The sequence below is a fragment of the Crocodylus siamensis genome, chromosome 1 (assembly GCF_052110815.1).
Source record: "Crocodylus siamensis isolate JL-2025a chromosome 1, ASM5211081v1, whole genome shotgun sequence".
Classification (NCBI taxonomy): domain Eukaryota; kingdom Metazoa; phylum Chordata; order Crocodylia; family Crocodylidae; genus Crocodylus; species Crocodylus siamensis.
Window position 1 is genome coordinate 90,343,956 of NC_143395.1, and position 26,193 is coordinate 90,370,148.

General features: G+C 47.2%; 1 protein-coding gene across 3 annotated transcripts in view; it reads right to left on the minus strand.

Annotated features, from left to right (window-relative positions):
- CDK19 (cyclin dependent kinase 19) overlaps window positions 1-26,193 on the minus strand; it is a 201,312-nt gene that overhangs the window by 132,371 nt on the left and 42,748 nt on the right. For all 3 annotated transcript variants that reach the window (XM_090037950.1, XM_090037941.1, XM_090037957.1), the window contains one exon: window positions 15,124-15,199. In XM_090037950.1, coding sequence (XP_089894076.1) covers window positions 15,124-15,199 — 76 coding nt within the window. The remainder of the gene's footprint in view (window positions 1-15,123; window positions 15,200-26,193) is intronic.

The window sequence follows — 26,193 nt, forward strand, 5'->3', positions numbered from 1 at the left end:
CTACAACATCACTCTTATACTGCTATATTATGCAATAATTATTACTGCGCTATTCAGACCAACTGAAAACATATACTTACACTGAGATGACTCAATTTTTGGACAGATCAGAAGGAAACTGATTGGGAGCAATTTCCCTACCATAAAATGATACATTTTTTTATACTGGGTCCCAATATCATCCATGGCCTCTTTTGGCTGCAGAAGTTAAAGGAATTAAGAAAGTATTGAATACATGAGATGTCTACAGCACCATAATCTTTTGATAGGATTTGTATACTACAGTTCACAGTTACTTCCAGAACTTATTCTTGTATGTATACAACAGAAAATGAAATGTTAGTATTTGATTTATAAAGTAGTTTAAGCTTCCTGATTTACATAATGTGTTTTGTTTACAGGTTTTTCTTTTTCATAGTGAGAATAACTTAAGTTAAATAAATAGAGATATCCAGGAATTCAAGTATCATAAAATACTGATCAACACAAAGGTATCCTGGACTTGATATGTTCAACTTGTTCAACTCACAGTTAATATACACACCAAAGCAGGAAGCTAGACCCAGGAAAGGCCTTCAGCACTTATAAGTAAGATACCACAAAGCCAAATTTCCAGAGTGGCATCCAATACCCCACATTAGGCATCAAGACTCCCTTTACAATGCACAAAGAGAGTCAGGTGCTTCGGTATAGATTCATAGACATTAGGGCTCAAAGGGACCTCGGAAGATAATCGAGTCCAGCCCCCTGCCCAAAGGGCAGGAAGTCAGCAGGGGTCACAGGATCCCAGCAAGATAGACATCTAAATGTCTCTTGAAGGTGTTCAAAGTAGGTGCTTGAACCACCTCAGGTGGTAGTCTATTCCAAACTTTGGGGGCTCGGACAGTAAAGAAGGTCTTCCTTATGTCCAGCCTGAAACGGTCATGGAGGATTTTGTGACCCTTCTATCTCGTCATCCCTTGGGGCGCTCTGGTGAACACACATTCCCTCAGATCCTGATGAGCACCCCTGATAAACTTATAGGTGGCTACCAGATCACCCTTGAGCCTACACTTTTTCCAGGCTGAAGAGTCCCATAGCTCTCAGACTCTCATGGTAAGGACTGTTTGCCTGACCTCTTATCATGTGCGTGGCTCTCCTCTGGACGATAATGCCTATCCCCCAAAAAGTTCTCCTTTAGGCACCAAAATCCAGCTTGGGGTCACTCTGCACCCAATGGATACTGTCCAGTGTTGTACATACAGACTGGCTTACAAATAAAAAGTACTGTCAACACCATTATAAATATACCTAGGAATGTCACTTCATCTGATATGCCCCCTTGCCCCAAAATCCATACATCAGCCCTAATTCCCTGTGAGAGTTAAAACTCCTTTTAACGTAGAGGCTTCCAAATACAACCTTAGCCATCTTGCAAGTAATGCATCTGAAATTCTTGCATTTACCTTCAAGATGAACAAATTCATAGAGCAAATAATTTTTCTGAAGTGTTTTCTTTCTGCAAATACACTTCAGTTATCCTACCATCTCGATTCTAGACAAGAGAGCCATCTTTCCTTCTTTAAAAATCAGTTACGTTTTTAAAATAAATTAAGAAATTCCTACAAGCTATTTTGCCCATGAACACCATTTTAAGGCATGTATTGCCTATGTTACAAAAGTGAACATGCCACCTGATCATAGAGTAAGTTTATACGCATCTGTGATACTGTATTGAAAATTCCAGGTTGGATAACTCCTGAGCTGCAAAAGGTGTTATTTTTGTTGCATTTAAATTAGTTGCATAAAGATGAAGAAAGTTCTAGTTTATGTGTTTTAATTTTATTGAGATTTACTGCATCAATCTTAAAAGTGCTCACTTTTAAACCCAAGACAAATTTATTTATCAAGAGCTTTCAAATGGTTGGAATACCAGGTATTTGGCATTTGAACGACAGAAGCTACAGAATCAACCTACAAAGAGCCAAATCCCATTAGGATCTCCAAGAGGATTTTCACCCCACAAGCAAAAGGAACATTACAGCTTGTACAAAATGTGAAGACCTGCCTCAAAGGTGTTTAAAAGTTGAAGATACAGTTACCACCAGTAGCTCCAGAAACCACTCTCTACTGGTCATTATCACTGATAGCATAGCAGCCCTTTCCCTTCTACGAACAGGGCACATTAACAAAAGCATAGAAAGTACGGCATAAAAAAGTCCCCAAAAATGACAAAATTATCTGATCTGTAATCTCTAAAGTTAAATACAGTAGTCTTCACATTCTACCTGACACAAATAAAAAGGAAAGTCAGCCTCTAAATTCAAGCCATATTATTCTCCTGAATACCTAGACAATGCTTATATTGAAAAGGATTCAAATACTTGAATAATCTAACAGCCTTCTTAGTGATAAATTCCTTGAACTTCAGCTTTCGCTTAGATAGGTTTCTGAACCTCAGCTTTCACTTAGATATGTTTGCATATTCCAGGATAGGCTGATAATTTAGGATACTGCCAAAGTACCAGCATAGCACTGCTTCCTATATGCAACATGATTCTCATGTCTGAATTACACCGTATACGTACTACTCAAAAGGATGAATCTCTTCCCCCTAACTATTGAACAGGAGACTGGCATCCATCCTAACAGCTGATGAGTAGGGACTTACAGAAATTGCAATTTTTGAGATTTCATAAAATCCAGCATTGACTGCAAATCATCAGCAATCCCTCCATCCAGTAGTCAAGGATGGCTGATGAGGCCCGTCTGAGATCAACAGACTGTGTTGTAGCTTGGGCACATTTCCTAATTGGGTGGGTAGTTCTGGGTTATTGGTTTGGTCTGCCGCTCCTGTTCTTCCATCTTCTCTTGTCATCATAAGGTTTCAAAGTATTGAGATCCTTGCAGCAGATTCTTCCTCCATTCAGGGTGGCCCTGAGTGATACCCTCCCAGGAGTTAATATCAATGTTCCATTTTTTCAAGCTGGCTTTGACAACGTCCTTGAAGTGCTTCCTCTGGCCTCCTCTTGAGCATGTGCCTTGACTGAGCTGGGAAAATAAAAACTTGTTTCTGGGGTCAGATATCCGGATTATATGGCCAGCCCAGCAAAGTTAATGTCAAATGACCATTGCCTCATGCTTAGGGTGTTTGCTTGCAAGAGGACGCTAACATTGGTGCATTTGTCTTCCCACTGGATTTGGAAGATCTTCCACAGGCAGCATTGATGGTATTTCTCCAGCAACTAGAGGCGTCTCCTGCATGCTGTCCACATCTCAGCTTCATACAGTAAGGTGGGGATCACGAATGCTTGATAAACCATGAGCTTGCTTTCGGATCTGATGTCACAATCTTCAAACACCTGTTTCCTCTGGCATCCAAGTGCTCCACTTGCACATTCCGGGCAATGTTGAATTTCTTTGTTGATGTCAGCCTTCTATGAAAGATAGCTCCTGAGGCACGGGAATATACTAAACATTCTCCAGAGTCTCACCATGAATCTGAATTACTGGAGCTAGGGACTGGTCATTAAGAGCTTCTTGACGGAGTACCTTAGTCTTCTGAATGTTCAGCATCCATCCCATTTTCTTGTATGCCTCGGTAAAGACATCAACAACGCCTGAAGATCTGCTTCCAAGACAGCACACACTATCGAATCATCAGCATGCTGCATCTCAGTGATTGAGGTTGGGGTGGCCTTGGTTTTGGCTCTGAGTCAGCTGAGTTTAAACAGTTTACCATTCAATTCGGTAGTTTAGCACCACTCCAAGTGGAAGCTTGTTAGTGGTCAGATGTAGCATCACAGTAACGATTACTGAGGAGACTGCTGGAGCAAAGACACAGCAGTGCTCAACTCCCATCTTAACCTCAAAAGGAATCTGTGATAGATCTGTTACTGAGAACTGTGCAAAGGTGCTTTGCAATTGCACCCGGATGAATGGCCAGGCCGCCTTGGCGCCAAAAGCTAAGCCTGCAGAGGCTTCTGGGTTGATGTGCCGTGGCGGGAAGCCACTGCAGCACATACACCATCGATCAGTTGGCGCGAAAACCCTTGCAGGCTCGAACAGGAAACATACCATATAAGGGGATTCACACAGCAGCGCGCAAGATTGATTGGACAATCGTCAAGCAGCGTGTTTAAAACCTCACTTCTCCCCAGGCTCAGGGAGAGAGCCTGCAGACGGCACTGAGACAACAACTCTGAGGCTGAAGAGAAAAGGAACTGATCACCCCAGGCCGACTCTCCCCTCTTTGAACAGAGGCATTTTCTAAGGCCTTCGCGTTACCCACTTCCCTAACCCAATGACGTTTATGCACATGACATAATGTTACACCTGTTATCGCTTATGATTTTTTGCCTAACCATGAGTATTATTTAAAGTGGTAGCAATGATTGATAAGTTCAACCTTTGCATAGTTGTATTTGTTGTAGCCACCACTGTTTGTTGTATTTTGATGTACCTTTCTATCTTAGGGGTCATTCCATAGTAAAATAAAAAACACTTTTTTTTCAAAAAAATCACTGTATGTCTTCGGCTCACTCAAGTGCACACCGCATCTCAAACCTCCACAAGAACCATTGCCCATATATTGTCTTGAAACAGGGAAAGAACAGTGACAAATATTGGTGGGCATTCCTATTTCAGAAGGATCCTCGCAGTGCTTCTCATCTGATCAGGCCAAAGGCTTTTGTGAGGTCAAAGGCCATGTGGAGAGGTTTATGTTGTTCCTGGCATTTTACTTGCAGCTGGCAAGCCATGAAGATCATGTCAGTTATGTCTCTTGCCCTAAACCCACACTGAGATTTTGGGAGGAGCTCTTCAGCAAGTGGAAGGAGACTGTTAAGGAGGGTTCTCACAGTGATCTTTCCTACAGTGGAGAGCAAAATCCCTCTGTAATTTCCATACTTGGATTTGTCTCCTTCCTTGAAGACCACCATGATGATGAGGCCTTGAGGTCATCTGTGATTTCCCCATCATTCCAGATCCTTAACATGAAGGCATATAGCTATGATGCAAGCTCCACCCCCCCACTTGAAGATTTCAGGAAGGATTCCATCAGCCCCAGATGCCTTGCCATTCTTCACCTGCTTGATCACAGACTCATAGAAGTAGGGTCGGAAGGGACCTTGTAGATCTTCAGGTCCAACCCCCCACCTGGACGGGAGAAAAGACTGGACTCAAATGAGTCCAGCCAGGTAGTCATCAAGCTTCTTCTTAAAGACCCCCAGGGTAGGAGCCAGCACCACTTCCCTAGGAAGTTGGTTCCAGCTCCTAGCTGCCCTAACTGTGAAGTAGTTCTTGCGGATGTCTAATCTAAACCTACTCTCTAATAATTTGTGTCCATTGTTCCTTGTCATGCCAGGGGGTGCTAGGGGAAACAGTGTCTCCCCTAAACCCTTCTGGTCCCCCCTAGTGAGTTTATAGACTGTCACCAGGTCCCCCCTCAGCCTTCTCTTGTGAAGGCTAAACAGGTTTAGGTCCCGCAGTCTTTCAATGTAGGGTCTGCCCTATAGTCCCCTGATTATGCGGGTGGCCCTCCTCTGGACCCTTTCAATGTTGTCCACATCCCTCCTGAAATGGGGCACACAGAACTGGACGTAATACTCCAGCTGTGGCCTGATCAGTGTTGCATAGAGGGGGAGGATCACCTCCCTGGCTTTACTTGAGATGCACCTGTGGATGCACGACAAGGTCTGGTTAGCCCTACCAACCGTGACCTCACATTGTCAGCCCATGTTCATCTTGGAGTCAATAATGTCTCCAAGATCCCTTTCTGCCTCCGTGCTCTCAAGAAGGGAGTTTCCCATTCTATAATTGTGCTGCTGGTTTCTACTGCCTAAGTGCAGCACCCTGCACTTGTCAGTATTGAAACGCATCCTGTTTATGTCAGCCCACTCCTGTAACCTATCCAGATCTTGCTGCAAGATCTTGATGGCTCTCCTCACCTTGTTAAGTTGTTGGAGGGATTCCGAGATGGTCTCTGACTGGGTGTTGTAAGATGGAGTTGAGAACACTCTTGTCAACAACAGTCCTAAATTTAGAATGTCTTAAAAATGCTCCTTCCCATGGGGACAGATAGCCCCCTGTCCTTGATCAGGTCTCCTCCATCCTTAGATATCAAGGGGTTGATCCCTGAGTGCTCAGACTGTAGATGTCTTTGGTGACACTGAAAAAAAACATGCATGTCACAGATACCAGCGATTTGAATCTCCTTAGCCTTGTCTTCCCACCATCTGTCCTTCATATCACGGGTCCTTCTGTGGACCTTTGCCGTGGCTTGTGGGCTATTCAATTTTTTTTGCTTACAGTGGATGTCTTTCTGCCAAGCATGAAAGGCATTATGCTTGCAGTCAATCAACTCTTGAGTCTCCCGGTCACTCTCATCAAACCAGTCTTGATGGGCTTACAGAAATGTGGTGGGATTCATCCCACCACTGGGCAGGTAGCATTAGGGGCTATCGGCTTTACAGGAGGGATAGAGAAGAAAGGAAAGGTGGGGGTGTGGTGTTCTATGTCAAAGAGCAATACACATCCTCTGCCAGCAGAATGGGGTCAGAGGAGGGGCAACCTGAAGTGCTCTGGGTCAAGATACAAGGGGGCCATGGGGAGAGGGATCTAACGGTGGAAGTTTCCTACAGCCCCCCCAACCAAGGGGAGGAGCTGGATCGTGAATTTTCAGGCCAGCTTGCAGAGTCACTTAAGGCAAGGGACGTAGTTGTCATGGGTGATTTAAATTACCCAGACATCTGCTGGGAGGAACAGTCAGCCAGGTCAGACCGTTTCAGGAGGTTTCTGGCCGAGATACAAGACCTCCACTTAATTCAGGAGATGCACAGTCCCACTAGAGGAAATGCCCTGTTGGACCTGGTCCTGGCCACAGGCGACAACCTGGTAAGGGGCCTCCAGGTTCTTGACCACCTGGGTGATAGCGATCATAGCTTGCTGGAATTCACCATCCAGCACAGGGTGTCAAGGGCCTGTAGCAAGGTGGTAGCCCTAGGCTTCAAGAGGGCCAACTTCAACGAGTTGAGATTAGCGGGAGAGGTGCTGGGGTTCGAGAGCAGGGGAACTCAGTGCCCAAGATGAGTGGTCATTCCTTAAGGATACGATACTCAGGGCCCAAGGGGTGACCATCCCAACAAGAAGCAAGTGGGGCAGGAGTGCCCAAAACCCCCCTGGCTCACCAAAGGCATCCAGGAATGCCTGATTGCCAAAAAGGCGGCATACAACCACTGGAAGGGGGGTGCTATCTCCAAAGAGGAGTACACCTCCTCTGCTTGGGCCTGTAGGGGGGCTGTCAGGAAAGCTAAGGCAGATATAGAGCTAGGACTTGCATCCAAGATCAAAGATAATAAAAAGTCTTTTTTCAAATATATCGGGAGGATGAAGAAGGCACCGGGAAACGTGGGGCCCCTGCAAGATTCTCTGGGCAATCTGGCGGTTGCGCCAGAGGAGAAAACAGACCTCTTTGACCAATTCTTCACCTCCGTTTTCTCGTGCAGAGACCAGGACTTCCCCACCGTGATGCAAGACGGACTCGAGGGGAACGTCTCCAGACCTCAGGTTGGGGAGGACCAGGTTAGAGAGCTTCTGGAGGGGCTGGACGTATACAAATCAGCGGGTCCAGATGCTCTCCACCCCAGGGTGTTGAAGGAGCTAGCAGGGGTTATTGCAGGACCCTTGACACGGCTTTACAAGCGCTCATGGTGCTTGGGCCAGGTGCCAGATGATTGGAAGATAGCCAATGTGGTCCCCATCTTTAAAAAAGGGAGGAGGGAGGACCCAGGCAACTATAGGCCCATCAGTCTTACCTCAAACCTAGGGAAACTCTTTGAGAAGATCATCATGGAACACATCTGCGATGGGCCGGCCTCAGAGATGATGCTCAAGGGCAACCAGCACGGTTTCTTTAGGGGCAGGTCATGTCATACCAACCTGATTGCCTTTTATGATCATGTCATAAAAGCACTGGATGCAGGTGTCGCCGTGGATGTAGTCTTTCTGGACTACAGCAAGGCCTTTGACACCATCTCCCACCCCATCCTCATTATAAAATTGGGCAACTGTGGCATTGATGTCTACACAGTCAGATGGATTGCAGATTGGCTGAAGGGTCACACTCAGAGGGTGGTGGTGGATGGGTCATATTCGACCTGGGGAGAAGTGGGCAGTGGAGTCCCCCAGGGCTCGGGGTCCTTGGGCCCACGCTGTTCAATTTCTTTGTCAGCGATTTGGACAATAGGGTGAAAAGCAACCTGCTTAAATTTGCTGATGATACCAAAATTTGGGGTGAGGTGAGCACGCTGATAGGGAGGGAAAGACTGCAGCAAGACCTAGATAGGTTGCAGGGGTGGGCTAACAAAAACAAAAACAGGATGCATTTCAATACTGACAAGTGCAGGGTGCTGCACTTGGGCAGTAGTAACCAGCAGCGCACTTGTAAGATGAGAAACTCGCTTCTTGAGAGCACGGAGGCAGAAAGGGATCTTGGAGTCATTACTGACTCCAGGATGAACATGGCCTGACAATGTGAGGTCACTGTTGGCAGGGCTAACTGGACCTTGTTGTGCATCCACAGGTGCATCTCAAGTAGGGCCAAGGAGGTGATCCTCCCCCTCTATGCAACACTGGTCAGGCTACAGCTGGAGTACTGTGTCCAGTTCTGTGCGCCCCACCTCAGGAGGGATGTGGACAACATTGAGAGGGTCCAGAGAAGGGCCACCCACATGATCCAGGGATAATAGGGCACACCCTACAATGAGAGACTGCGGGACCTGAACCTGTTCAGCCTTCACAAGAGAAGGCTGAGGGGGGACCTGGTGACTGTCTATAAACTCACTAGGGGGGACCAGAAGGGTTTGGGAGAGACCTTGTTTCCCCTAGCACCCCCTGGCATAACAAGGAATAACGGCCACAAATTGCTGGAGAGGAGGTTTAGATTAGACATGCGTAAGAACTACTTCACAGTTAGGGCGGCTAGGATCTGGAACCAACTTCCTAGGGAAGTGGTGCTGGCTCCTACCCTGGGGGTCTTTAAGAAGAGGCTTGATGCCTCCCTAGCTGGAGTCACTTGAGCCCAGTTTTTCTCCTGACCAGGCAGGGGGTCGGACTTGAAGATCTACAAGGTCCCTACTTCTATGATTCTATGATGTTTCCTGCTAGAACATTCAAGCAGCTCTTCGCAGGTGCTAATGACAGTGGACATGAAGGCACCCCAAGTGCTACCAACATTTTCCCAGTGTTGACAATTGGAATTAGCCAGTTTTTCGTTGAGGAACTGGTGGAAGAGGTCACTCTTGATTGGGTCCTCAAGCCCTTCAACGTTGACTTCCATCAGCATTGCTTCTGCTGCAGCTGTCCTTTGGAAGCCAGTTTGAATGGCATAAATGAGCAGATAAGTGACCCTTCCAGCAATTAACAGAAGTTTAGGGTTGGAAGGGACCTTGTGAGATGGTTGGGTCCAGTCCCCCTGCTCTGGGCAGGAAAGACTGCTGGGGTCACATAATCCCAGCAAGATGTGCGTCCAGTCTTCTTTTGAAGATTTCCAGGGTAGGTGCCTGCACCACCCCCGTTGGGAGTATATTCCAGAGTCTGGTCACATGAACTGTGAAGAAGTTTTTCCTTAAAAACTGTCAGCTCCTAGCATAGCTCAGGTGATGTAGATACCTTTATGATCCTGAGCACAAACAATAACGTAGTAGTCAATCAAGTGCCAATGCTTGGGTCTCAGGTGTTGTCATGATGCCTTGCGCCCATTTTTCTGGCAGAATAGGGTGTTGGTGACGGTGCATCTATGTCCTGTGTATTTGGTCAAAAGAAGTATGCCACTGGAGTTGATCTTTCCCATGCCTTCCTTGCCACTGGCTCCGTTCCAGAGGTTTGAGTCTCTTCTGACCTCTGGTGTTGAAATCACTAAGAAAAGGGAAGTGACACTCCCAGCAGCACAGAAGTGGAAAGGGATTGCGGAGTCACAGTGGACTCCAAGATGAACATGAGTCAGTGTGACAAAATCATCAGCAAAGCTAACCACACTTTATCATGCATCAGCAGATGCATGACAAATAGATCCAAGGAGGTGATACTTCCCCTCTATGCAGCACTGGTCAGACTGCAGTTGGAGTACTGTGTCTAGTTTTGGGTGCTGTACTTCAAGAAGGATGTTGATAGACTCGAGAGGGTCCAGAGGAGGCCTACTTGTATGGTTAGGGGCTTACAGGTCAAGCCTTATGAGGAGAGACTGAAGGACCTGGACCTCTTCAGCCTCCACAAGAGAAGGCTGAGAAGTGATCTTGTGGCCACCTACCAATTCATTAGGGGGACACAGAAAGGGATCAGAGATGCTCTGTTCACCACGGGGCGTCTTGGGGCAACAAGGAACAACGGTCACAAACTGACAGAGAACAGATTTAGGCTAGATATCAGGAAAAACTTCTTCACAGTAAGGGTGGCCAAAATTTGGAATGGGCTTCCAAGGGAAGGGGTGCTCTTCCCCCCTCCCTTAGGGGTCTTTAAGAGAAGGATGGATCGGCATCTGGCTGGGGTCATCTGACCCTAGCACTCTTTTCTGTCTAGGCAGGGGGTCAGACTCAAAGATCTGTTGAGATCCCTTCCAACCCTAGCATCTATGAATCTATAAGAATAAGTCCAACTCCCTCCAGAACATCAGAAAGGACTTGGTCAAGGTTAGCATAGGATTTCTCCTTGGTTTCATCAGTGATGTCGAATCAGGGAATATGCACTGATGGCAGTGGTGTATTGACTCCCTGCCAGTTTAAGACGGAGAGTCATGAGGCACCCATTAATTCTGACAGGGAACTCACTAAGTCAATTTACAAGTTCATTCTTAATAGCGAAACCAACCATGTGAAGTTGATGCTCTTCTTCCTGTTTACCCTTGCAGAAGAAGGCATAGCTGCCTCCTTCTTTGAGCTGCCTATCTCCCACTTGCCAGGTCTTGCTCACTGCAGCAACAACAATGTTGTGTTACCTGAGTTCTCAAGCCATGGTTGTGGTACAGCTCTCTAGGCGTTCACTGTTAGTCTGTTCATGGGGGGGCCCTGCTGTTCTAGAGGTCGCACAATTGATTGCGTGTCTTCTTTGATTTTGACTGCAAAGGTGATCCAACTGGACACAGTTATCCAGTCAGGGAACAGGTAACTAGGCTATGTTTAGGGCATCTTTCCTAGGGCCTTCCCCATGCAGGGTAAGCAGAGTGGATCAGAACTACTCAGTTGCAATTACAGTTGCCAAATCACACTCCTGGCTACAAATGTTAGACAACCTTCTTGTAGCTGCCGCCTTTGTGCCAGTTCATGACTAAGAGCTTCCAGACCTCACAATCCTGCTCCCATCATCACTATATGGCCACCAAGGACTTGAATGTGCTGGAAAAGTCATTTCCACGGAAAACACCTGTGCATAATTTATCATGCAGCTCCTGCTGCACATCAACTTCCACAGTTGATGACAGAATAGGACCTTGATCCAATGACAAGGAGGCCAAGACAGTTGGAGATCTCATTCCGCTGCAGCCTTTATTTGCCCTTACAGCTGCTGACATTCTAACATCTTCTGTGTACTATGCCATTGAGGACTTGTGAACTATTTTGCAGCTAACCTTCCCTAAAGGTCATGGCACAATCTGCCACCTGTGAACATGCTGGGCTGCTGGTGGCAAAGCTGCACTGCATTATTTGGTAAAACACCTCAAGATGGCACCCCAGCTATTAAAGCAGTCATACCAGTAAGCACGCTTTAATATTCCCTGAAGGACACTGTCTACTTTAATATATTGGTATGAGTTTTAGTCTACCATCAAAGTCTCTCAGAAAAAAAATGTACGAAAGACTCTCATCAATCCAGGGCACCTCAAGCAACTGTTCACAACCTACCACACAGCATATCATCTCACCCCATAATGAAATAAAGAGTGTGCAGGAGAACTTTTGCTAGTCTGCAACCTAGCTGCACTGCCCTTACTTCCAATTTAATCTACCTGCCCTTGTTTACACATCATGTTCAGGCTGTTAAAATATTGAAATCTGAATTCTTCAAAATCACTCGCATAAAGAAAAACTGAGCTTTGCACATTTGAGATATCTGTATTATTCCCCCTTTCCGGTTGTCATCATGCAAATACATTTCCAAATAACAAGACTAGAAACTAAAATATATTTAGTTTGCACAATGGCTCTTTCTTGCCTAGACTTCCCTTTTCTGAATCTCTTTGCTATTACCATCTTAAGCAGACATGTCTTTACCAAAGCCAGTGTCTTTTCTATAGAATTCTAAGTTCACAAGCAAAAGGAGCATTGCAGGTTCTTAGGAGACAGATTTGTAAATTTGTTGATAACATAAGAAAATTAAGTTTCTCTTTGGCAATCACATCACCACCATCTTTAATATCTCACAGCATTTACCAGCCTTAAATTTTACTAAGGTCAGCAGTAGCCTGCCATGCCATCTCTCTTACAGGAGTTTTGTGGGAAATATTCTGAAGAGAAATAGAAGTTGTCAGGTAAAGCATTCAGGAAGTCAGAATGTTATGTATTATAGACTTACAAGCCTTATATGTTGTGTTATTTTATAGGTTGTCATGAACTCCTGAACCAAGCAGGTCAAACAAAGAAAAACCAAGACTATGATGCTGACATTCTTCATGTCACCATAGGAAAGTTAATCACATGCACTCCATTTATTTTATTGGCGGTTATGCTGACATCTGACAAAACTGGCCCCCCACCCTATGGTGACAATGGGAAGAAAAAAGTTACTTTAAATAAAACAGACATCTCTACCCTCCCCTAAACATAAATACAATTAAAAAACAATAAGGAAGCCAAAAGGTAAAGACGAGTAAAATATTACTGTTGTAAAAACGACCATGCAGAAATAAAGATGGCTGGTTGAGATAGTTTAGTCAGAAATGATCCTGCCTTAAGCAAGGGGTTAGACTAGATGGTCCCTTCCAGCACTATTTTTCTATGATTCTGAAAATAAATGCTATAACTAGTGTTAGATAGAGCTGGTATTATTCCCACAAAGGCAGAAACTCTGGCAGGAGGTCACTGGGTGAGGTTTTTTAGCTGTGCTCAACAGCACTGTAACTACCTCTGATCTCCACAGTGAATAACTTGACCTTAGAGCTATGGCTGCTTTAAAGAGAGTACTTTTTTTTACTGCCAAATCTCCCTTTGTGGCCTCTTCAATTCCTGACCACCGTAAGCTTTTACACCAGTTTTTCAAATACCTCATTCTTGTGTGATGGTACTAGACAATAAACAGTTTGGGGTACAAATCATATCTTATGTTTTTACAGCACTGAGCACACTACCAGAATTCAAAGGAGGCAAAATTGTATCTGATCAAACATGTACCTTTTACAATGCTTTCACTAGAAAAAGTGTATTCCTAGCGCAAAACTATTTTTGGTCTCAAAAAAACATATGGGCCAAATCCTGCCTTTAAATATAGGCATGTGGTTCCTAGTAACATCTTAAAAGCTGCAGAAATAATTCAAAGGGCAGAATTTGTACTTAAAATTAGGAATAAAAGCACAATTGAACAATTAAGTAGATCACTGCAGGTAACTGCTGCAAAAAAATATTAAAGCAAAATGGAAAATTAATAGGGGCACACTGATAGAGATTTTGAAGGCTGATACCGACAGCTGATATTTAAGGAGGCATATCGGCCCATGCCAATCCAATACAGCTGCCATCAGATGGTAAGTCCAGTGTGCTGGAAGGGGGAGAGGAGGGAAGGGGCATGCAGGGGCAGATCCTCACCGCAGGGAGCGTTGAAGGGGGCAGGGGCAGGGGCAGGCACTGTCCAGCCAGGGCGAGGTGGGTGTGGGATGGAGGCATGGCTTGTGGAATAGGGGCAGCTTCTGCTGTTGTTTGCACCCCTGGAGGGCAGGGAGGCATATGCCCCTGGATCTGCATGGCAAGGGGTGGGCTGCAGCTGCGGGGGGAAGCCAGAGCCAGTGTTGCGCAGGGCTTTTCTTGCCAGGCACTGGGCTCAGAGTGGGCTCTGGTGGCACTGGGAGGAGGCTGTAGCCACACTAAATTCTGCCACAGCTCCACTCCTAGCACTGCGCTGCCACCTGGCACAGCCCCGGCTGAATGCCCCTCCTCTACCCAAGAGCCAGTAAAAACCGCAGCTGCGGTAGGCAGCAGTGCAAGACTGGGAGCAGAGCTGTGGCAAAATCTGGGGTGGCTGCAGCCTCCTCCCAGTGCTGCTGATGCCTGCTTTGAGCCCAGCCCCCGATGAGAAAAGCCCCGTGCAGGACCAGTTCCAGCCCCACTCTGCACCCATGCAGATACAGGGGCACACGCCGCCCCCCCCCCCCCCCCCAGGGTGCAAGCAGCAGCAGGAGCTGCCCTCATCCCATGAGCCACACCTCAATCCCATGCTCCCCTCACCACCCCCCCAGCTGGGCAGTGCCTGCCCCTACCACCACAGGTGGTACTGATCTTCCCCCCACACCCCTTCCCTCCCCCCTCACCTTCTGACTTACCAGCTGGAGGCAGCTCTACACGCTGCCGGCTCTGCTCCATGCTGCGCCGTGGCTGAGCGCAGCACAAGCATTTATCAGACAAATTATCAGCCCCATTGGAATGATAGCTGATTATATATACATTAAAAAAATAAATAAATAAATAAATAAAATCGGTACTGGTCCAATATCAAACTGATATATCAATAAACCTCTAAAAAAAAAATCAGCCTATGAAAACTTTCTGTATCTGAATCTATACAATGTAACAAGATTACAGTGACCAGACACAAAAGAATAAGCTATCATTATTCTGAAATAAAATACATTATTAGTGACCTTTCCATGAGCATCTTTCAGAACATTACTCCTTCAAATTCATTTTGAAGGCAACCAATTGAAACACAAAAGAGCATTTTTGCTTTTATCTTAAAGACACTCCATCAGAAGGGTGTGTTATAATGTAAATCTCCCATCTATGGACAGGTTATAAGTTAAATATTTGCAAGACAAGTTAGGGAAAGCTTAAAACTGAATGAATATGCCTAAATTTAATGTTTTTCTTTTAAGTTTCTGGATGCGTCTCACACAGAGCAAAACATCATATAAAGCATAAAAAGACACTTTCACTTATATACACTTACTGCAATCTCTCTACAGGCCGACATGGATATCCCTGTACCTTCAATTTGCTTCAGTGCATACTCCTTTTCATCTTTTCTGTGCACAAAAAACAAAAAGAAAAACGTTACAGATCTCATCTGATTTCAATGATTAAGCCAATAAATGCAAGTAGAATAAAAAATCATCATAAACTAATGCAAGAAATTGAAAAGCCAACTTAAGCCAATTACCGCATGATGGGGGGAGGGAAATCAAAAGCATCTTTATTATCCAGCCACAATCATCAAAACTAAAAACTCAGATCATAACAAGTTGTTAATCTTGCCCTATTTCTCTCTTGAAGGTAACCACCCCCTGCAAGGAGAAGCTCCACAGACTTTCTTCCCTGAATCTAAGATAGCATCTAGCACCAAAAAACCACAAACACATGCCACACTTGCAAATTTCTGTAAGAAAGATCAAAGAACAATGGCAAAGGGCTCATAAAACTAAATTTTAAAAAAATGTAATGACCTACTTTAACCTTACAGCCCCTTAAATTTGTATTTCTTTTCAAAACTGTTGACCAGATCCAGTAGAGTCTCTGCTGGGCTCTCATCAACTGCACATGCTCTTCAGGATTTAGTAAACCCTTAAGCAGAAAAATCTCAGAAATGCATGATGTTCTCATTAGGCCTGTTTGAACTAGCTATTATTTGCTTCAGATTAGGCCAGTTCGGGGGACAGTGATTCAATTGGGTGATTCAAACCATTGTCCTGAAACAATCTGATCAAATCCGATTCAGAGATCCGGCTGCCGCTCAATCTCTTAATTGAACAGGCCCCATCCCCCACCTGCTCTCCCAACCCCATCAATGGCTGCCCCGCCTGGCCCCCACATCCCAGCACTTTTTAAAAAAAAAAAAAAAAAAAAAAAAATGCCCCACGCTCACCAGTTCCTGCCAGGCAGGGGGGGCAATCCTCACTGCCCTGCACTGCATGGGGAGGCTCTGCCACGAGCCCCCAGAGGCCCCGATCGCCACTGTAGCAGCTGGTGACTGCGGGGCCTTTTTTTCCCTCCCCCACCACTGGGATGCTGGGGCCAGGCAGGGCAGCCATTGATGAGGCTGGGAGAACGGGCAGGGGTCCCCGCATGGTGCCCTCTCCCCCACCCTTACTGGCACAGAGTCTGGGTCCAGTTCCCTGCGGTGGCAAGCAGGGACTGCCCAAATCTCCAAATCTTTTCTGAATTGATTTGGAGAGCTTTGAATTCACCTTTTTATTGGTCTCTCAATTCAATTTGGATCCAGAGACTCAGCTGCTGAAATCGGGCCGGATCTCCTCCAAATAGAACGAGCAATCAACTCTTCGTATAGCCCTAGTTCTCATTGCATAAGAAACTGTGCATTTCAGTCACCAGAGAATGCGGTAAATTGTAGAAGGGCTCAGAAGATCAAAGGTAACAATAAAGCAAGTCTTGCAAAATCCCATTCATCCTCCAACATAACCAATTTACTGTGTATAGTTAACACTGTCTTTAGCTTCCAGTACGTCTGTCATTCACACACCTGTTCTTTGGATTGAGAATTCATTTAGCAGGGAAACTGTCAGCTTATTCCAACTATAAAAGGAGAATTTGAATTTTCAGCACATTTTGCAGAAACTTCAATCTGCTTTTGACCCATAGATAATGCAACAGTTACACTGATTAGAAAATTAGTTTTGCCTACCTCTGATCTTACCTCAAAAGTCAGGAGTTACTACTACTTCAAACAAGCCATAAATTCAATCCCTAGAAACCGGTGTACTATGTTTGTAAATCCACTAACTGCACAGAAAAGGATTATTGAGGTTGTAGATAAATTGGGTGCACTACTCCATTTCTTTTCAACAACTGCCCCCCAACCCTGTCTTTAGCAGGAGCAAGAACACATGCCACGTTTTTCCCTGTTGGCAGCTTAGAAACTGGTTTCAACTACAGAAGAGCCTTTATTAACTAACAGATTCCTTTAGCTCAAGTCTGCCAGATTCTAAGTCCCCAGAGGCTAGATCCATGGGGGCTGAACACCATGCAGTCTGCACAAGACAAACCATGGGCCACTGACCTACATGAATGCTCCACCCTGTGCAGGACCTCTAACACCGCTGTACCAAGTGCCCCTCCTGTGCCACAACTGCAATGCATGGGCACCATTCCAGACTACACAAGTCAAGAACCTGATGGTGTTTAGCACCAAAAAATGCAAGGCTCTCCACCTTGGGAGGAAAAACCTGCAACATGTCTATAGGCTCGGCAGTGCTACGCTGAATAGCACTACACAAGAGAGGGACTTGGGGGTCAGGATTGACCACAAGATGAACACGAGCCTTCAATGTGATGCCGCAGCTAGTAAAGTGAGCAAAATGCTGGCTTGCATCCATAGTGCTTCTCAAGCAAATCCCAGGACGTCATTCTCTCGTTTTCTGCCTTGATGAGGCTGCAGCTAGAGTACTGCGTCCAGTTTTGGGCTCCACAATTCAAAAAGGATGTGGAAAAGCTTGAGAGGGTGCAGAGGAGAGCCATGCGCATGATCAGAGATCAGGAAAAAAGACCTTATGAGAGGCTGAGAGCTACGGGACTCTTCAGCCTGGAAAAGCACAGGCTCAGGGGTGATCTGATGGCCACCTATAAGTTTATCAGCGGTATTCACCAGGATCTGGGGGAATGTGTTCACCAGAGCACCCCAAGGGATGACAATGTTGAACGGTTATAAACTCCTGCAAAACTGTTTCAGGCTGGACATAAGGAAGCCTGACCTCTATCCTGGGGAAGGTCTTGGAAAAGATTATCAAAGAGGCCATCCTTAACAGACTAGCTGAAGGCAATATCCTGATGGATACCCAGCACAGGTTTGTTGCAGGTAGGTCTTGCCTGACCAATCTCATTTCCTTTTATGACCAGGTGACTTATCACCTGGACAAAGGGGAAGAGATTGACGTTGTACATCTTGACTTTAAAAAAGCCTTCGATCTGGTATCCCATGATCACCTCTTGGCTAAACTGGCTAACCGCGGCCTTGACCTCACCACGATCCGCTGGCTGGGGAATTTGCTCCGCAATAGGACCCAGAGGGTGGTGGTCGATGGGAGCCAATCGTCTTGGTGTGCTGTGACCAGTGGGGTCCCTCAAGGCTCTGTCCTAGGGCCTATACTATTTAACATCTTCAATGATGTAGACATTGGTGTCAGAAGCAGACTGGCCAAGTTTGCTGATGACACCAAACTTTGGGGTAAAGCATCCACATCTGAGGACAGGAGGGTGATCCAAGTGGATCTTGACAGGCTCATGAAATGGGCAGACGAGAACCTGATGGTGTTCAACACTGAAAAATGCAAGGTTCTCCACCTTAGGAGGAAAAACCTGCAGCATGCTTATAGGCTCGGTAGTGCTATGCTGGTTAGCACTACAGATGAAAGGAACTTGGGGATCACGATTGACAAGATGAACATGAGCCTTCAGTGTGATGCTGAAGCTAGTAAACCAAGCAAAACGCTGGCTTGCATCCATAGATGCTACTCAAGCAAATCCCGGGACGTCATTCTCCCATTGTACTCGGCCTTGGTGAGGCCGCAGCTAGAGTACTGCATCCAGTTTGGGGCTCCACAATTCAAAAAGGATGTGGAAAAGCTTGAGAGGGTGCAGAGGAGAGCCATGCACATGATCAGAGATCAGGAAAACAGACCTTACGATGAGAGGCTGAGAGCCATGGGACTCTTCAGCCTGGAAAAGCACAGGCTCAGGGGTGATGTGGTGGCCACCTATAAATTTATCAGGGGTGCTCATCAGGATCTGGGGGAACGTCTGTTCACCAGAGCGCCCCAAGGGATGACAAGATCGAATGGTCACAAACTCCACCGCGACTGATTCAGGCTGGACATAAGAAAGAACTTCTTCACTGTCCAAGTCCCCAAGGTTTGGAATAGCCTGCCGTCGGAGGTGGTTCAAGCACCTACTTTGAACACCTTCAAGAGAAACCTGGATGTTTTTCTTGCTGGGATCCTATGACTCTAGATGACTTCCTGCCCCTGGGGCAGGGGGCTGGACTCAATGATCTCCTAAGGTCCCTTCCAGCCCTAATGTCTATGAAACCTATAAAATATGAAATCTACATAGCCCCAACCCCTCCTTCCTACATAGCCTGGACCACCCTCAGCTCCTCATGTTCCTGTGCAGCCCCGCCCTCTGGGCTGGGACAAGAAGCGGAAGATGGAGAAGGGTGTGGGAGCCAAGAGTCTCCAGCTGCTGTTGCAGCCATTAGGATGTAAGGCGGAAGGGGAGGGAAATGGCAGCTGAGTGAAAGCCCAGGGGCTACAAATTAACCCCCCAAGAGCCACATACAGCCTGTGGGCCACCAGTTGGACAGCTTGGTTTAGTTTATGAGAAGAGATAGCAACCTGCAACCCACTGAGCTATCTTATGGAAAAGAATAGTCAACCTTAAATGGAAAAACCTCTTTCAGAAGTTTAAAAAGGAAAGCCTCACCAACAGCTAGTTCATTTGACAATTAAATACTCTGAGATTACCCAATTTTCATGTACACATTACTGATATGTGGCTGAGTAAGTTAGCAGTGTTACTTACACTTTTCTCTTAAGCTATGTGAAAGCATGATCAAGAAATGGCTGTTTTAACTACTCTGCCAAAGAATGAAGAAAAAACCTACTGCCAAATGATATTGTCATCTAAAATGACTCCCCAGGTATTAGAAGTGATTAGCTGCATCAGTCTGAAGTCAGGGAGAAGATAAAACTACCTGGGGTTCAGAGATGCACAAGTTTTCATAGTTTTTCCAATTACTCTTCCCCCACTTATGAGCAGCCCTTCAAAAACTGAAATATATTAAAAACCCAACATTCCATGACAAGTCAAAACTTCTACACCATAATTAAATACCATATTTATTTATTCATATCCCAAAACAAGATGCCCATCTTATTCAAGCATGTGTGGGAAGACAAAAAAAAACCAACCAAGATTTTTCCAAAGCCTTACCTGCCACAGCACAGGCTCATCATAGCTAAATGCTTTGCATGTTGAGCAGGAGCAGAGTCCACTTGTCAGCATTACTCCCTCTCCCCTTGCTGCTAAAGCAAAAACTACTTCCAGTTCAGCAATGGCTCAAAAAGGATCAACCCTCTAGCTTTTGGCTGAGCAACAAGGGGAGGGAACTGACAAGGAGTGATACTAATGAGTGGACTCTGTCCCTGGTCCATGAAGGTGGAAGAGGAGCAGAGTCCTCAACAGCCATGTAAGCATCCTTAAGCCACTATAAAAATCAGTTTCCTCACTTAATATCTTTAAAGATATTACATCTACCGAAGAACCTTGCCCTGCCTATGGCCTTAGACCAACATGGCTACAACAAAAAACCCAGTTTCCTCACTTAAAACATACAGCCCAACTTTGGATGGCTATTGCTAAGGAAAAAGGCATGTAGTCTGCAAATAAATACAGCATGCTTTTCATTATACAGAACTATGCATACAAGGGCAATACCAGATTCCTTATGTACCTAACTAGCCGCGTTCTCACATTTAAGTAAGATATATATGTAAGTATACTGTTAGACTCTTAACATTTTATTTATTTTTTTAAATATTTGAACGTGATGCTACAGAATACCCAAGAAAGTCCTTTGGTAGGTTACAGCACAAGTAATTCTATCTAACGAACTTCCACAAAGCATTAATAATTCACTATTTAGAAAATATACTGTGACAGGGCACTTTTGGGTGCCTGCCACTTTAAGGTTGGGAGCAGGCAGCCGACAGGTGCGGGCCAGCCCTGATGAGGCAGCCATTTTAGACCTAGGCCCACAGGGCAGAGGCAGCAACCTGCTTCTGGCAGCCAGAAAAACATCACCCGGCTGAGCTGCTGCTTGGAACATCCTTGGAGGTAAGGGCAGGAACTACAGGGATGGCAGTAGGTTCCTGGTTCTGGGTCTGACTGAAAAATGCACCCTGCTGGGGAAGGATGGCCTGGTAGGTCTACCCATGGCAGGAGAGCTCCCCAGAAATGCCAGGCTAGTTGCCTCCCCAGTGAAAGACAGGGAGGGGCACCTTAAAACCCCAGCCTCCACATCCTGATGAGTCGCCCAGACTTAGGGACAGGCATGGGGGCCAACCATATCTTCGGACATCTGAGCTCCACAGGGGTGTAAGACCCCAGGGGCCCCAGTGAGGCTGTAGTAAAATGGCCTGGAGAGAGGGCAGGAGAATGGCCCCAGAGGGGGGCAGTAAAGTATGGTGAGTCCGCACAGAGTAGGGGGTGTCATTATGACCTGAAGGACTGTGCGTAAGCAAGGTGTCGAGTAGGACTGAAGGCTGGCCTAAAGGGCCGCATGAGGGGGTGTAGTGAGTAGGGCTGAAGGATGCCTGAATGGCACATAGGCCAACCCCTATGAGTACGTGAAAGTGGAAAGTCGCCCAGTGAGGGGCTAGGGGCAGAATCAGCCCAGTGTTAGGCACAAGGACTATGCCACAGTGTAGGGGAGCACAAGCAATCCAAAGGGCTGCATGTGCAGTGCCAACATGAGAGTAATCAAGCCTGATGGCCCAAGGGGGTCACTCAAGGGAGCAAAGTAGGTTGAGGGTAGTCCAGTGAGGGGCAGCATGCAAGAGGCCCTGTGAGAGAGTGTAGACTAGAAGAGGCTCCAGTGTGAGGGGGGCGGTATGAATGTGGCCCTAAAAGGGGCAGTGTGCAAGAGGCGCAGCAGTGGATCAGGTTTGGCCCAGCCTGAAGCTGGGGTGCAAGAATAAACTGGATGCCATCTGCAAGGCATGGGACACAGTAAGGGAAGGTTGGAGCCATATGTAAACCCCTAGGCATCAGGATCTTAAATGGGCAGCCTCCCACATTTTACACCAGGTTAAGAAACAGCAAGTCATGGCAGGAAAGACTGGGTGGACTGCCCTACTTAGACAGGTGGGCAGGCTGACATGAGACCTGGGCCTGTCACATATACACTTCTGTAGCAACAAGATATTTATATTTATTATATAGAACTTAAAAGCCACATAAACTATGTTATTTTACCAGGCATTTTAAAAATAAAAACTGAACCATACAAGATGTGTGTTCTGCCTTAAAGTTTTCCTGGATCCAGCATTTGCCAGTTGACCTAGGTGAAAAATAGTTCTGTAAATCCACAAGGTTAATTTCTTACTATACAGTAAAGTGAAATAAATGCTTACCTGGTTTTATGTCAATTCTTCTTTGTAAAATGCAAAAACAACCTTATTCATTGTTCCTGATGTTATTTTGCACTTTGTCTCCCTCTGAATAAATAAGGCCACATGGGTGGCACACAGGTCCAAGGTTTTACCAAACACAGCATGTTTCAGAGGATTTACACCACCTTAAATTTTATTAAGTATCAGAATATTTGTGTCAAGTAATTTTACAAGCAAGCTAATGGAGAGCCAAAGCAGTTTGCCTAAAATCACAGCAATGGCATTAACAAAAACCAGGATGACCTGAAACTAGCCTGTTGCTCTAACCACTAACAATCACTTCTAAGACATTACTTTATGAGCCCTCTTCAAAATTCAGCTAGGTTGTATATTTGTCATGGCAACTTAGTTTGAATTCATGTAAGCTTAATTTAGGTATTATCAGGTAAAATTTAATGACCTGCATTCAGGAACTGCTATGGTGAATTGCTGGTGCTTGCAAGTTGTAATAGTGACAGTTCGTCTTCTAAATAATATGAAAGTACTTGTTCTACTAAGGTTATACCAGATATCTAGCAACACTGTCCAGAGCAGGGGTTTGTAACCTATGGCCCACAAGCCAGGTTTGGGCCATGAAGAAACTGGACCTGGCCCATAGCAGCTCAGAAAATCTGCAGCATACACCAGTCACAGTGGAGAGGGTCCAAGCACCTGCCCTGTTCAATTTAGTCTTTCCTGCACCAGAGGAAGCATCCACAGGCTCCTAGCGCCTGGCTCTTTCTGCATCTGCTGATCACTGGGGCAGGGAGTAATAGAGGAAAGCTGTGTGGGGCTGTGGCCCACAGCAAGAGCTAAGTAACGCTGCCACAGCAAATATGTTGCCAGTGCCTCCTCTAGAGTGGTGTAAATTGTAAAAGGCACCACACAGAAACAGCACAACTCCAATGTTCCCCTATAAACAAAACTGGGCAGGCAGGCAGGCAAGAGAGAAGCAACAGCAGCAGGAACCAGCGCAAGCTTGGCTGTAGCCTACCAGGCAGGTGTGGGACAGAGACTAAGAGAGCTGGTGATGCCAGACTGCTCCCTGTCCCCTCTCCCCTCTTGCAGGGGATTCTGTTGCTGCCAGTGGCAGCAGCTGCTTTCCTGCTCTTTGCAGCATGCTGCAAACCAGGCCAGCAGTGCCAAGCCCCTTTCCCTTCCCTTCCCCAGCCCCCCTCCCCAACAGAGGAGCTGGGCTCAGTCACATCGCAAGGAGCAGGCAGGGGGAAGCCCCCCCCCACACACACACACACACCCAACCCACACCCTCCCATCACCCCCCTCCATACCCACACACACACCCAAAACTGTCCCACACACCCCACAGATATATACCCACATCCTGACTCCTACCATACCCACACCTCAACCACACACACAAGCCCTACACACACACACCCCACCCAATCATATTCATATACACATCCAACATTCCCACACACCCCACATATAGCCATGTGAAACCCCAAACACACCCCACCTGCACCATACCCACACACACCCAGAAGTCCCACATACCCCACACCTCAACCACACACATGCTACACCCACATATACCCCCGCACACCTCCCATGCCCCCACACACCACACCTGGCACCATACCCACACATCCCCCAAACCACATACTCCCCAAACCACACACCCCCTACCCCTCCACACAATATGCAAGCAAACTGCCCCCCGCCCCAAAAGGAGTACTTCCTGGGCAAGGGGAGAGACTCCCAGTGGCAAAGATCAGGGGTTAGGAGGCAGGACTTCCAGTTACAAGATGGCAACCAAGAGGTGGGACACCTGCCAAGGGGCAGAGCTACCTTTGCAGCCCTCAGCACCTCACCAAAACTCATTAAGTGGCCCTCCACCCGAAACAATTGCCTACCCCCAATGTACAGCCCTGGCCCTTTATAATAAATAATATGAATAAAAGGGATGAAGTCTGTGTCTGACTAGGAAGGATGATGCCAATTTTCCTACCATGGGGGGGGGGGGGGGGAAGGGAGGAAGAAGGAGGCAGGGGTTGATGCACAAAGTAGGCCTTGGTCCAGTAGGACTCCTAAAATTTCAAACTCTGGCACTGAGATACAAACAGGGCAATAATTAAATAGAATAGGTGGTACATGTTCTCTCTGCCATTTTCCTCACTTGGGTTTAGTGAAACAATGCAAGTTTTAACTCAAGAGTGCCCCTGATAGTTAGTTTCCATCAACACCCAGCACCAGCTAAACACTGAAAAAGTTAGGAATCTATAAATGAGTATTTTGTTATTTTACCTAAAGAATTTACTGAAATTCATTTAATTTAGACTAGTTCATTTTGGGACCTATATAAGAAACTTAAAACCCTGCAATGGTAGTTTTAGCAGAATTCAGTTTAGCAGAAACCTGCTCCTGCAGATTTTCTTTTTCCTAATCTATTAAGTATTCAGCTGTTTGCCAATCTCAAAAGACAGTCTGCCACAGCTATCTCCAATGCCAAAAAGTTTCAAAGTGACAATACCAAAACGATACCAGATTTTCTATTCTTGCCTCTGTCGCGGGGCACTCCCGCGCCCCGCTCCTAAGGAGATGCCCCGGGAAGGGGAGAGGTGTAACAGGGCACCAGGGTGCCTGCTACTAGCAGGAGGAATAGGGCTGCTGAAGCACCCTGGAGCAACACAGATGGGGGTTGCTAGGGCAACCAGGCAGGTCATGTGGCCAGGAGGGGGCAGGGCTAGGCCCTTATAAACAGCTAGGCCAAAGCCTAGCTAGCAGTACCCTTCTGGATGCCACAGGAGCAGGAGCTCTGTGGCTGAGCTGAGCGGCCAGAGTCGGGGGTTGCAGCCTTACCTTACCGACCGGCTGCGATGATGCTAGGGATGAGAACACCCTGATAAGAGGTAGGGCTGGGAGCCCGAGAGGGGCTGAGAGTTTGCATTACGAGCGGGTAGGCTCTTTGTTGGTTTTGTTACAGCCATTCGGGCTTGGCTTGAGTTATGGTTAACCGGAGGACCGGGTGAGGCTGTAGGGGAGTGAGGAGGCCTCAGCGGGGCTCCCCAGCAGTTTGGGGGCTCCGGGTGCCCAGTAGGGGCACAGTGCCAGTGAGGCACAACGGTTTGTGCCGGAGTGGCACGGAGCACGGGGTTGGACCCCGGCCCGTAAGGGTGGCACTTTGCCCAGTGGGGCAAAAGACCCAAGAAAGGGCCAAAGGGGGCCAGGCACGGCTACGGCCACCTGAGCCCCAAGCGCGGGAGGCGTGCAGCGCCGAGAGCGCGGTACACAGGCCCCAGGGAGGGCGCGGCGCCGAGAGCGCGGTACACAGGCCCCAGGGAGGGCGCGGCGCCGAGAGCGCGGTACACAGGCCCCAGGGAGGGCGCGGCGCCGAGAGCGCGGTACACAGGCCCCAGGGAGGGCGCGGCGCCGAGAGCGCGGTACACAGGCCCCAGGGAGGGCGCGGCCCGGAGAAGGCACAGCGCCGAGAGCGCGGTACAGGCCCCAGGGAGGGCGCGGCCCGGAGAGGGCACAGCGCCGAGAGCGCGGTACTGGCCCCAGAGAGGGCGAGGCCCCGGAGAGGGCGCAGCGCAGAAACGACCCAGGAAAGGGTCAAGGGGGCCAGGCACGGCTACGGCCACCTGAGCCCCAAGCGCGGGAAACCCGCAAGCGCGGAGAGCGTGGCAGAGACCCCAAGTGGGGCCGCAAGCGCAGAGGGCGCGGCGGAGACCCCGGGAGGGGTGAGAGGAGCTAGGGAGACCCGAGGGCGTCAGTAATAGGCCGGTGGGTGAGAGCCCGGCCCAGGGGCGCCAGGCGGGTGATGAGCCCAGGGTGCCAGAGGGAGAGCACCAGAGGGGCAGGGGACCAGACAAAGTCCCCCGGGACAGCTGCAAGGC